Source organism: Ostrea edulis, chromosome 6 (genome assembly GCF_947568905.1).
Source record: "Ostrea edulis chromosome 6, xbOstEdul1.1, whole genome shotgun sequence".
In the NCBI taxonomy this organism is placed as follows: domain Eukaryota; kingdom Metazoa; phylum Mollusca; class Bivalvia; order Ostreida; family Ostreidae; genus Ostrea; species Ostrea edulis.
In genome coordinates this window covers 61,452,217-61,464,411 of record NC_079169.1, presented here as the reverse complement: position 1 = coordinate 61,464,411, position 12,195 = coordinate 61,452,217, and the positions used below count along the sequence as shown (strand labels likewise).

General features: G+C 36.0%; 1 protein-coding gene across 1 annotated transcript; it reads right to left on the bottom strand.

Moving 5' to 3' along the window:
* Window positions 1–318: 318 nt before the first annotated feature.
* Window positions 319–12,191, bottom strand: LOC125648223 (C-type mannose receptor 2-like). The gene is made up of 3 exons (XM_048875187.2): window positions 11,810–12,191; window positions 7,632–7,853; window positions 319–1,299 (listed from the first exon to the last, which is right to left on the bottom strand). The coding sequence occupies exons 1-3, from the start codon at window positions 12,132–12,134 to the stop codon at window positions 1,052–1,054; spliced, it is 795 nt and encodes a 264-aa protein (XP_048731144.1). The 5' UTR covers window positions 12,135–12,191; the 3' UTR covers window positions 319–1,051.
* Window positions 12,192–12,195: the final 4 nt, after the last annotated feature.

Below are 12,195 nucleotides of genomic sequence, written 5' to 3'. Positions count from 1 at the left end.
ACATGTATTGATGTGTACTTGTTTTAGCGGGGTTTATAACTTAGTGTTGAAGCCACTGAAGCAAGAAAGCTTATTAAGGTAAATCCATCCTCACGTGAGATCATCGGTTTTTACAATCTGAATAAAATTAAATAAAACTTAGATCCTTTGATCATGTACGTAAATCACTACACTACAATGAGTAGGTATACATATTTTGTTATACGTATTAAATGAACCAGTGAGCAGTGTACCCACCGTGTTTCATTTGTTTATATTGTAGCTTCTCTGGAAAAAGAGGCTGCGATTTTGATTAATTATGTTTGTGCGGGGTTTTTTTCCAATCGGGTTTTACAATATGTGTAAAAGTTCCAACAACACCTCTCCTTTTCTCTCTATCTATATATACATGTATATATAATATATACGGTTCAATAAATCTAATATCTAAATCCATACACACATGCTTTGATTTGGCAATTAAGGAAAGAAGCACTAAAAGTTAAATATCGGAGTTTATTGAATTTTCAAATAACAAAAAAGTACATGTATAGTTTCACCACATTATTTTATGTGAAATAGTTAAGGAAAAATCGCCAACAGTTAAACGGCCAAGTTTATTGAGTTTTCTTTTTTAAAAAAAACCAAACAAACAAAAAACAACAAACAAACAAAACAAAACAAAAACCACCAAGAGATTATTATAGTTACAGGACACTAAATTACGTACATCTGATGTGCATCAAAGAAGAGTTGATTTTCAATGCAAGTAGCACTAAATTCAGTCGTAGTTTTTAGGGGTGCTAAATAAGAACTGGAACATTACCTATACAGACACAAACATTAATAATTCTAATCGTAATTGATACATGCGACAAAATGTAGGCTTCGATGCGATTATATTCTTGAACATACAACAAAGTGCATACCGGAACCGCTCTTAGAACATGTCCCCATTTACATACACCCCTTTCACATTCAGCACACACACACGAACAAACATTACTGCTACATGTACATGTAAGTCCTCCCCATCTCCTCTGTGATGAGACAGGAATGTATTAGCTTCCCTTTAGGGAACAATGAGATACTCAGGAGGAGAAATTTCACACAGATAGGGAAATTTGGACTCGTTGTCTTTGCTGTACCAAGAGAAGTTGGTAACAGACAGAGCGATGTAGTAAATGTGCTCGCTGGTTTTGTCCTTCTCGTCTTCGCCCCAGTTGGTATACCCGAGGGGTGTTTCGTCGTTGTAGACCCATTGATCCCCTGACTTGGTTCCCTGGATTACAACATAATTGTTGGGGGAACTAAAATTCTCTGAAATGATCATAAACAACGTGAAAAGTTTAGCAATATTTTCAAAATTAATGTTACAGTACACTAATTGTGTACAATGTAGCGATACAAACTGTTATATATTGTATTTTTTCTTTCAAGATTTAAATTTCTAATATATAAAATCGTTCCTTGCAAGCAAGTACACAAATCATGAGAACGTTTAGATCTTGAATTTAAGCCAGTTAAGGTTGGTTCTTTATAATATCCTAAAGGATAGGAAATGAGAAAAGCTCTAGTTACCAATCGCATTATTAAGTTGATGTTTCCTATCCCCTTTTGTCATAATATATTGATACTTATATCTCCGCATGGCTATCATGTTTCTAACTAATTGTAATATAACGATATAAGAACAGGGTTTTTTTTTTCTGTCGCCTTTGTTGATTGTCATGGTGTGCATTGAAATAAATTGCATGTGCAATACTCACTTTCGAGTTTAAACGACTGCAATTTATAAGTCCTAATCAAAATTTGCTAAAAGAGTGAATGACGTATCGCTCAATTTGACCCCTCTGAAATACGATGTAAAAAAAAAAAAAAAAAAGCGAAATATATAAAAATTTTCAAACTGCCATTCTTTACCACCAATTTCGCGCTGTTTATTGTGATTTTAAAAATGGTATATTTGATAGGCTACCATCCCCTCCACCTAACACGCAAATTTGAAGTTAGTTTTATATTTCAAAACAAAATGGTCTCCTCTGTGAACAACATTGTATTTGAAGGATAGATATGCACAGGTTGGATTGAAATTTGGCGTCGGTGGCTTAGTGGTTAGGCTGTCAGACTCTCGACCGAAAGGTCGTGGGTTCGAGTCCTGGTCGCGGCAGGGCGACGTTGAGTCCTTGGGAAAGGCACTTTACATGAATTTCCTCACTCCACTCAAGTGTAAAAGGGGTACCTGGCTATAGACAGTGAAATATATTTATTTATTTCTAAATGACCATGTTGGGTGTGACAGAGTAGTAAAAATTAATCATCATTAAAAGTAAGGTTTTTTTTTTTGGTTTTGCTAGCTAAGATACATGTAGTACGATATCATGTCTGTCGCGCTGCTAGTAGGTTTAATTCCACAAGTGAATTTAACTATTCCGTATATCTTAATTTTTTCACTTTGTTTTTGTTTTCTCTTACTTTATTCAGAAGAATTATTTATAGAATAAACACAATTGCTTTCAATGTATTTTGTGTGTGAAAGATGCACGTGTGGCGTATGTATGTTTGGAATTACATGTATGAACAAACATGTTGCATCGTTCTTCAAAAGCAAGGGGTGGGGCAGCCGGAAAAATTGATTTCTTGACTAGCGAAAATTCAAAATAAATAAAACTCGAAAGATCTTAGCTTCTTTTTTCCAATCTTCAAAATCATAAATCATTGCGCGGGGGGAGGGGGGGGGGGATCCATCCATCATCTCAAGTTTACTTTCTTATCATTCAATGCTACATGTAGCAAAAACAAAACAAAATGTGTTTGTGAAACACTATAACAAAGTGGAACTGTAAGACATTGTGTAGGTGTTTTGTTTTTTTAATTTCCAAAAACTAGGCACATCTCAAGGTCAACAAATCTGGTACCGTTGTAAAGGTTTTCTAAAAATGCACATGACAGTACCTCTAATCTTGCGATTTGAAAGATATATGGATTACATTTGAATTCTAAAAATAAGTCAGATGTCAATGTAAAGGTCACCAGGTCAAAGGTTTTGCTGTCAATTAAAAGGTGTCACAAATTGTGCAATACGCATACCAAATACGAAAGGTCTACCTCTTATGGTGTAAAAGATATGTCCAAGGTTAAAGTCTTAACAAAATTCCAAAAACTCCTTCCTAGGACACCAAATCTGGTATCGTTGAGAAGGTCTTCTCACAAGAAATGCACATACAAATTATAAAAGCAGTACATTTTACGATTTAAAAAATACGGCTTATATTCGAATTTTCTAAAAGTGGGTCAAAGGTCAATGCTAAAGTCACCAGGTTAAAGATTTTGGTGTCATGGAAAGGTCTTGCCCTAAGGAATACATACAGTGCATCAAATATGAAAGCTTTACCTCTTAGAGTGTAAAAGGTACATGTATGTCCAGGGTTAAAGTTTTAAGCCACAGACAGACAGATGGAGGAGAGGGTTCAGTGAATATATCTTACTTTCAATGTTAGAATACTAACCCTTGGATAAAAAAAAAAACCCAACAAAAACAGCCCTTCCCCGGTTCTACTCGCTTGATGAAAATGTTAAAATTTAATTGAGTGAGGTATTGGTTGAGATCGATCGCAATTACTCGGAGATAAATCTAGAATGAGTCAAAACAAGTTCAGAACATTCCATGCACACCTTGTTCGCAGCGGATGATTAAATCACGTGTCAGCTATTGTATTGTATCTTCTCAGCTGTGGGATTCAGTCAATAGTTTAGAGCGATCAGTTATTCTTGAAGAATCTAATTAAGGATATTCCGGGAAAGGTAAACATTTATGACGTCATATTGTAGGTTTCCAACACTTTTCTACACAACAAAAAATGTTAACATACATTTTCAACACAAAAATGAATTTTAATTCAAAAAATGGAAAAATAGTATTTAGGAACTAATATAAGGCCCATACCATCCAAAGTCTTTTCCGGATTTCATATTTATTTAGGACTTTGTAAGGAGTTGTATGTTTAACAGTTACATACATGTATACACTGTGTTCTGTAAATAAAAAAAAACCCTAGGATTTATATCTTCTAGGCATATTGCTATAAATTAATATTTATGTGCTTAAAGTTGTATGGTCTGAATTTCGACAAATTATTTCCACCTTGTAAAACAAGTTTAGTCATGATCAGAATTCATCGAATGATAGGAGATACGTGGAAAAATGTACAATTGCAATGTTATTAAGAGCAGTTGCAAAATGTCGGTTATCATGTCCCCCTCCCCTTTTACAACATGCAGACTACTCAGTGAACTGAAAGTCAACATCTTTGCTACAGATGTATGTATACATATACAGATTTATTGTGTGTGTATATATATATATATATATATATATATTTACATTTGCAACTGTTTTCTCCTACATAACACTATTACGAGCAATACGTATTTATTTCTGGATAAATCTACTACGGGGTCAACAGAGGTCACGGCTGTGCGTATGAACATTTGTTAAAAGTAGGTGACAGGTACTACTTTTACTAAGGCTATACACATCTAGCAATCGCTCTCACTTACTACAGAAATCTTTCAATAGATGAAATCAACATCACAAAATGTATTTACGATTTTATTTGTATTCCAAGCAGTGGACTTTCATCAATAATTGATAAAAGCATTTCTGTAAATAATGTCTTTAGTTACTAGTCTACTAGGCCTAATGTATGTCTAAAATTTCGTCTGCTACAACTTCACCCTGGTCATCGGTGATGCGGATGCTAGACGATGACATTAGGCTTTAGCAAAAAGGTCATTCACAGGATGTATGGCTGATAAGTCGTCAAAGTGCATCAAGACCTACACACCACACTGCTTCCGTGCCACAGCAGCCATAGTGCTTGATGTCGGTTTCCAAGTTTATGTCGGGACATCGAAGCGAGGCGTCGTTAAAAACCTATTACAAAAAAATTATCGAGTCAAAAGAAGCGTTCACTGAGCTCATGTTTATCAACAATTACATATCCACGTCCCTTACCTTCGTGCAGTTCCACATTCTCTGCGATGTTCAGTTCTTTCCGGAGATTCATCTGAGCTGCGTCCTCTGTCCTGTCTATAAATGATTTGCCTACACCTGACGACTGCTGCCCTGTTCTTCATGTTCCTCCGTCTCAGTCTTCTGTTAACTCCGTAATATCCACACAATATATTTCAAAGTCGGTCTTCAACGTCTTCACTTTTCAAAAATCAAAGCGCATCACAACTCTAGTGTAACACTGCGCATCCCCGTTTAAATCACAATTCCCCCACCCTCTAAAATTAGACATATGGAAGAGTTTTCCATTATATACTCCCGAGTTAATGTATATGTTGATATACTTGCTTTCTAGCGTCTTAATAATTAAAACAGTTCTTCATTTTATAGAACTTTGTTTTGTGTTGTCGTCATTTTGAACATCTCTGACGCTTCGTTGTGGACGTCAACAATTTGAAATGTATGGAAACGTGTTGTTAACACAATTCAGCAATGTTACCGACCAAAATTGTAAATATAAGTAATAAGGTATCATTTAAAAATATTTATCGGGATATAAATACGGGTTGGTACATGATCAAATTTTCCATAAAGCCCTTCGGGCTTTATGGAATTTGATCACGTGACCAACCCGTATTTATATCCCGATAAATATTTTTAAATGATATCTTATTTCTTAAATATATATATCTTGCAATTTTTTCTTTATTTTGTTGTGACCAAAAATAAAAACAATTGGCGAAACAACAGCAAACGTACAAATTTCACATTATTCATACAAACTATATGTAAAGGATAGCTAAAATAACCCAAGAACCCCGAATCCCCCAGCAAATTGAACCCCCTTTTAACAAACCCTGGATCTGCCATCGCATCGTATTTCCTTTCCCGTTGCAAAATGTTTAATTGGTTATGAATAATAAAACTAGAATGTATTTTGGGGCACTTGTAAAATGCGAAACGAAACTGTGTAATAATGATAATAAAAAATGGTATCTTAGTCCTGTGAAAGTTACCACATATACATGAAATTCTCTTCCCCGTTGATGTGGTCTTTTGGGTTGACTGATACATTTTTAAGCGGTCCATCGGTTAGCATCAAACAATGTTTGAAGAAACTGGTGTCTGAGAAAGTTGAAAGCAGGAAAACCTCTTATTTTATCTCTAACTGCTGAGGTGCGAGTACTTTCAATAATGGAAAAAAAATTCCATATTATATGTCTGACGTGTTTCATACCGATTGTTAGATCGTTCTTAGCACACTAATTTTGACTACGGATAACTACGTTTACCTGATCAAGATATGGGGCTCACGGCGGGTGTGACCGGTCGACAGGGGATGTTTACTCCTCCTAGGCACCTGATTTCACCTCTGGTGTGTCCAGGGGTCCCTGTTTGCCCAACTATCTATTTTGTATTGCTTATGGGATTTATGAGATTGATCACTGTTCGCTATCTTCACCTTTCATGAATGCAATTCGGTAATATATATATTATACACTGTACATGTATTATTAAAACTTATTATTGATATGCAGTAAGTCTAAAGATAACGTTATATATTTGGAGTGTTGCTTAAACGGATAATTAAAAAGGAACGGGAAATATTTCTTGCAATAATATCAGGAGGAGGTCAGTATGGTATTTATAATTCAATCTACTTCGGATATGTACTTAAACTCCCCTTTCCAACTTTTAAAACTTTATTAGTCAACCCGAAAGCCTACATCAAAGGGGAGGCAAATTTTATTTATACGTGGTAACTTTCACAGGAGCCTAAGATACCATTTTAAAGTTTCGTTTCGGTAGATTTCGTTTCGCACTTTACAGGTACCCTGTATTTTGTGTATCCGATCTATATTACTAAACCGAGGAGCACAAACAGTAAATGTTTTGCAAATATTTAAGGATATCGGAATTAGAAAATTTTGGAACTCTTCAGAAAAAGAAGTTACGAAAATTATGCGTCACTTGGGAAACTCTTGTATACAAATATTAATGACTGCTAAAGACTACTTATTTCTGATGCAAAAATATCTGCCTGGTTTGAAAGTTATTTTTCAGAATGTTTCAAGTGAATAACCTAGTACCAAAAAACACGAGTTATTGCATTAGATTTCTGATGTTTCGTAACGGAGAAAGTTATTAAAGTAAAAGGAAGTTAAATAAATTTTCTTTATGATATTTACTTAATTAGATTAATTTTTTCGAGTCATTAAAACAACCGACCGCTATGAAATCATATAAATAATCCCAATTAATGTATGCATTCATCTCCAGACACGTACATGCAGCAACATTTAGCCGATTTTGGGGTTTGAGCTAAGATTTTTTCTACAAATATAACGGCACCTTTTTTCTCCGTTTGCTCCCCACCCCTTAACTTTCAAAATCGATGCTAAACTGTGCCTGAACTCACTATATCTGATACTAATTATAAAATAACTAAGTGCTTGCCCAAGTTAACGCAGAAAACGTGATCTCATTGGGCATACTAAATATAAAAACCGCGACGTATTCGGAGACAAAATCATGATTCCGATATTCCGTATTGGATCCAATTAGTCATTGTATTAAATCTTGTTTTAAAGGAGTACTGGCGGGATGTTTTTAAATAATGTGACTGAAATTTACATACTTGACCGTAGGTAATCTTCAATTTTCTGTTGTTTCGCAGGGCTATCAATCTTGGCAAGGTCTGCCTTTCTATTGACGTGTCCGGAACTCAAGGCGCCGGTCGCTTGACAGTCCAGTGTAGCCTCCTGTGGTGTATATTTTTCGGAGAAATACTTGAAACAGAAACATAGTTCCGGAGTGAAGGAGTATTCTTCTGGACAGAAAGTTTCGGATGGGCTGCACTCTGAGAACATGAAAACACAACCCGAATTATTATGACACACACACACACACACACACACACACACACACACACACACACACACACATGTACAGTGTATAATACATGTACAATATCACAACGCCTACTAAATATACTCAACTAGTTCCACTCCTCATCATGAGTACTTTCTGCTTGTTTGTATTGTTTAGCGTTGCATCGGGTATTTTTCAATCATATTAAAAAGCACCAGCTGTAGGTGAAGTGTCACAATTCTAGACGTATGCTTAGCGCTAGTTTCTGTGGAAACGAGGGGGTTATTTATATCCGGTCTTTCTATCCCCCTCGTTTCTGTCCAAGCCTTCATAAAGTATGTGGGAAATCAGTCGCGCTTCGGTTTGAATTTATTTCAGCTTACATTTGATGTGAATCGTTCGAAAACTTACATAAATCAATTCATGAATGATTTTGCCGCAAGGGGATCCAATTGAAACCATTCAATTCCACACGAAAGCAACGATAATCGTCGTCATTTCAAACACAACAGCCTTTCGCTGTCAAATTCGCCTCCATGATAAACAATGACTTCAGCGCATGCGTCACCTCATTTTGTAAAACAGCTAGAGGCCCAAGAGGGATGAAATCGCACACAAATCTAACTTTTTCAGTTTATTTTTTCATCACACGCATCGTATTTTTGTGAATGGACATATTTTTCTGAATTTGAAAATACAGAAAACAATATAGATAAAAAGGAAGTTGCTACATAAATTATTCAAAGTGTTTGTTGAAATGAAAAATAGAAGAAAATGTACGTAATTTATTTGTAATCGCAACTTCGATATTGTCTGAAATAAATGTGCATATTGTTTTTGCTGTGCTGTTTGTTTTCAAAAATGTCATTGTTGTAACAAACAAAAAAAACAAAACAAAAAAAAACAAAAAAAAGAAATAATAATAATTAAAAAAAAAGAAAGAAAAAAGATAAACAGAAGTCTTGAAATGTATGGGATTAAATATTGTTTTGATTGATCTCGACCATAATATCAGGCGCGAACATAGATTTTCAAAGAGGATGAATCAGAGCATCTGTTGACTTGTTAATAGCATGGTATGTGTTTTGTACAGTGTACATATTTTTTATCGTATGCTTACAGTTTTATAAGTTAGTTACCGATTAAAACATCCTTCAAAACAGAATTAGATATGACTAACGTTTATATTGACAATATTCATTGATAAATGTATAATATCTGACAAAAACTTAATTCACTTAGTCTTCATCAACACCCCCTCCCCCTTAAAACAAAATTTTATTATGTTGAAAATAATAATCAGTGTACATGAATATCGATGTCGGATCGCATAAACTTGCAGGAGTTTCGACCCCCCCCCCCCATAAATATTAATTAAGTTTTGATCCAGCATTGATGATTTGTCATTTTCCCTAAAAGAGTTCAATTGATTATTTCGAATGCATGTGAATGAATCTCTTTGTTAGATGATTAATGTCCAGCTGGATGTTGGGGTAATCGTTCATTAATGACACTTCAACTCCAAAAAGTCTCTCCTTGCCCATTGTGGAACGTAAAGTACATCTTTACAAGTAAGTGTTGAACTGAAAAGGACCTTTCTGGTTTGCAGTTGGTAACGGGTAAGGTGCAGCCGATGAAGAATTATAATTTCTACTGGTTGGAAAATATCTTTATTGAATTCCGACAAGCATTCCACTTGGCATCAACTAAATCTACGACTGACCACTTCTGTTTCCAAGTGCTGACCTCGTATTGGAGAGACGTGGACGATTAAAAGTCATTTCCCCGCATAAATAAACTCTCTCTCTCTCCCACTCCAAAATCAAAAGGAGAATTGCAGCCCGTGCACCCCCCCCCCCCCCCCGTCGAGATCCGCCAACAAATGTTAGGTGCACTGAAATTAACAACCTTCATTGATTTGCAGTTTAACAGTCTGTATAAACAGATAAAGTTCTTCTGTCACAGGTTTGTTGTTCTGTCATAGATTTGTTGTTTTTCAATTCATGGTATGAAATTCCCTATAAGAAGATCCCCCCCCCCCCCTAAAAAAGAAGGTATAATGAATAAATATAATAATAACAAAATATGAAAGTAGAAATGAATGAATATAAAGGTGGGATACACACATGAGATGCGGTTCCTTTAATGATATTTAATCCCATTTCAGGAATGCAGTACACACTGCCCACTTTGCACCTTTGAGTGGTCTTTTTAAAATATTTTTTTACTTATTTTGTTTCCAGTAATTCATTATTTTCATATTCAGAAGTCCATTCACAGATATGAAATGCAATGCGTGTGATGAGAAATAAACCGGAAAAAGGTTAGATTTGTGTGCGATTTACTAATAGTAACTCATTTCACCCCTCTTGGGCCTCAAGCTGTTTTACAAAATGAGGTGACGCATGCGCTGAAGTCATTGTTTATCATGGAGGCGAATTTGACAGCGAAGGGCTGTTGTGTTTGAAATGACGACGATTATCGTTGCTTTCGTGTGGAATTGAATGGTTTCAATTGTATTCCCTTGCGGCAAAATCATTCATGAATTGATATAAATATGTAAGTTTTCGAACGATTCACATCAAATGTAAGCTGAAATAAATTCAAACCGAAGCGCGTAGCGCGACTGATTTCCCACATACTTTATGAAGGCTTGGACAGAAGGGGATAAAAAGACCGAATATAAACAACCCCCTCGTTTCCACAGAAACTAGCTTAGCGCTCAAGGTCGTGGCAGTGATGGTTCTTTCATCAGTCCATGTGCCAACGCATGCCGCGACACAGGACCTCCCGTCAGAAAGTCATGTGATAGTAGATACCAAGCGTTTGGCGAATAGGCAATCACTACCTATATTTTACGTCTTAGGTTTGATGCGGCCATAGCATGAGCGGGGATCGAAGTTACGGCCTCTTGATTGCGATGCGAACGCTCGACTATTACTGAGCTACAGCGACTGATAACAGCGCTGTTGATAAAGAAATAAACTAGTTGAGTATATATATTCAATCGGCGTAGTGAGATATTATGCTGCTACTTGCACGGTTGTTGTTGGTTGTTTGTTTTACGTTACCGTCGATAATTTTCACTCATGTACTCGTAGATACTTCACCAGATGTAGGCTTAGCGCTCATAGCCGCACTAGTAGCAGCGAGGGTATTTTAATGTACCAACGCAGGAACTCAATTTTTAAGGTCCTATCCGAAAGACCCGTGATTCTCACATTTACACGGTGAAGCATTTGGTTGGTTGTATACACAGGCGTTTGTTCAAAAACTTCGCAAGCTATACTAATTGATAACATAGTTTCGCTTGCGAAGTTTATGAAACAAACGCCTGTGGTGGTATATTTAAGGTTCCGCTCGAGAATATTTCACTCATCTGTGGGAATCCGGGTTAGAATGTAGGTCCTCCGTACCCCTTGATTGTCGTAAGAGGCGACTAAATGGGGCGGTCCTTCGGATGAGACCACAAAAACCGAGGTCCCGTGTCACAGCAGGTGTGGCACGATACAGATCCCTCCCTGTTCAAAGGCTGTAAGCGCCAAGCATAGGCCTAAATTTTATAGCCCTTCAACGGCAATGATGAAGTCTCCATATTAGTGAAAGATGAATAGCTTATTTATTATATATGTATAATTTTAAAAAAAAATCACAATACGAGTAGTACTATCCAACCCTCAGAGATTTTGTCTTCTTCAAATTGAAACAACTAAGAGAAAACTAGCACATACACCAAAATTATACTTTAAAATTTGTAATATACTCAAAATTTTGCATAACCTTTAGAATGGACGATACTTACATATACAATGCGATTGGAAGCCGATGTTTAGTCGTCTTAATGCACATTAGTACCTTAGTTATGCACAAAAATGCATTTTGAATTCTTACAATTCACGATCAGATTCCTGGCAGCATATTTATAAATGTACAATTTTTACGTACCTTTAATAATATGGTAGTATACCCAATGTGTTTTCTTGTCGACGTCACGTGACTCTGATCGCTTCCTTTCGGCTATATCGGAACTAAAGATTCTGCATTCCTGGGAGTCTTTATCGAATATTATTGAAATACATCCGTCGACTCTTGAGCAAGACCGACTACACTCGATGGGACTTCTCGTATCTTTTTCAAGAAAGTGTGGCCTAAGTTCCAAAATATCATTCACATTGACAGGTTTCTGTTTAAACACGAATGTCGAGATGCCGCATGCAATCTCATTGCTATGTACAAGAAACAAAAGCCATCGAATATGAAAACCATGCATGCTTTTCTATCATAAATTACGATCTATTCTGAATAAGAGAAATGAGGGGAATGACTTAATA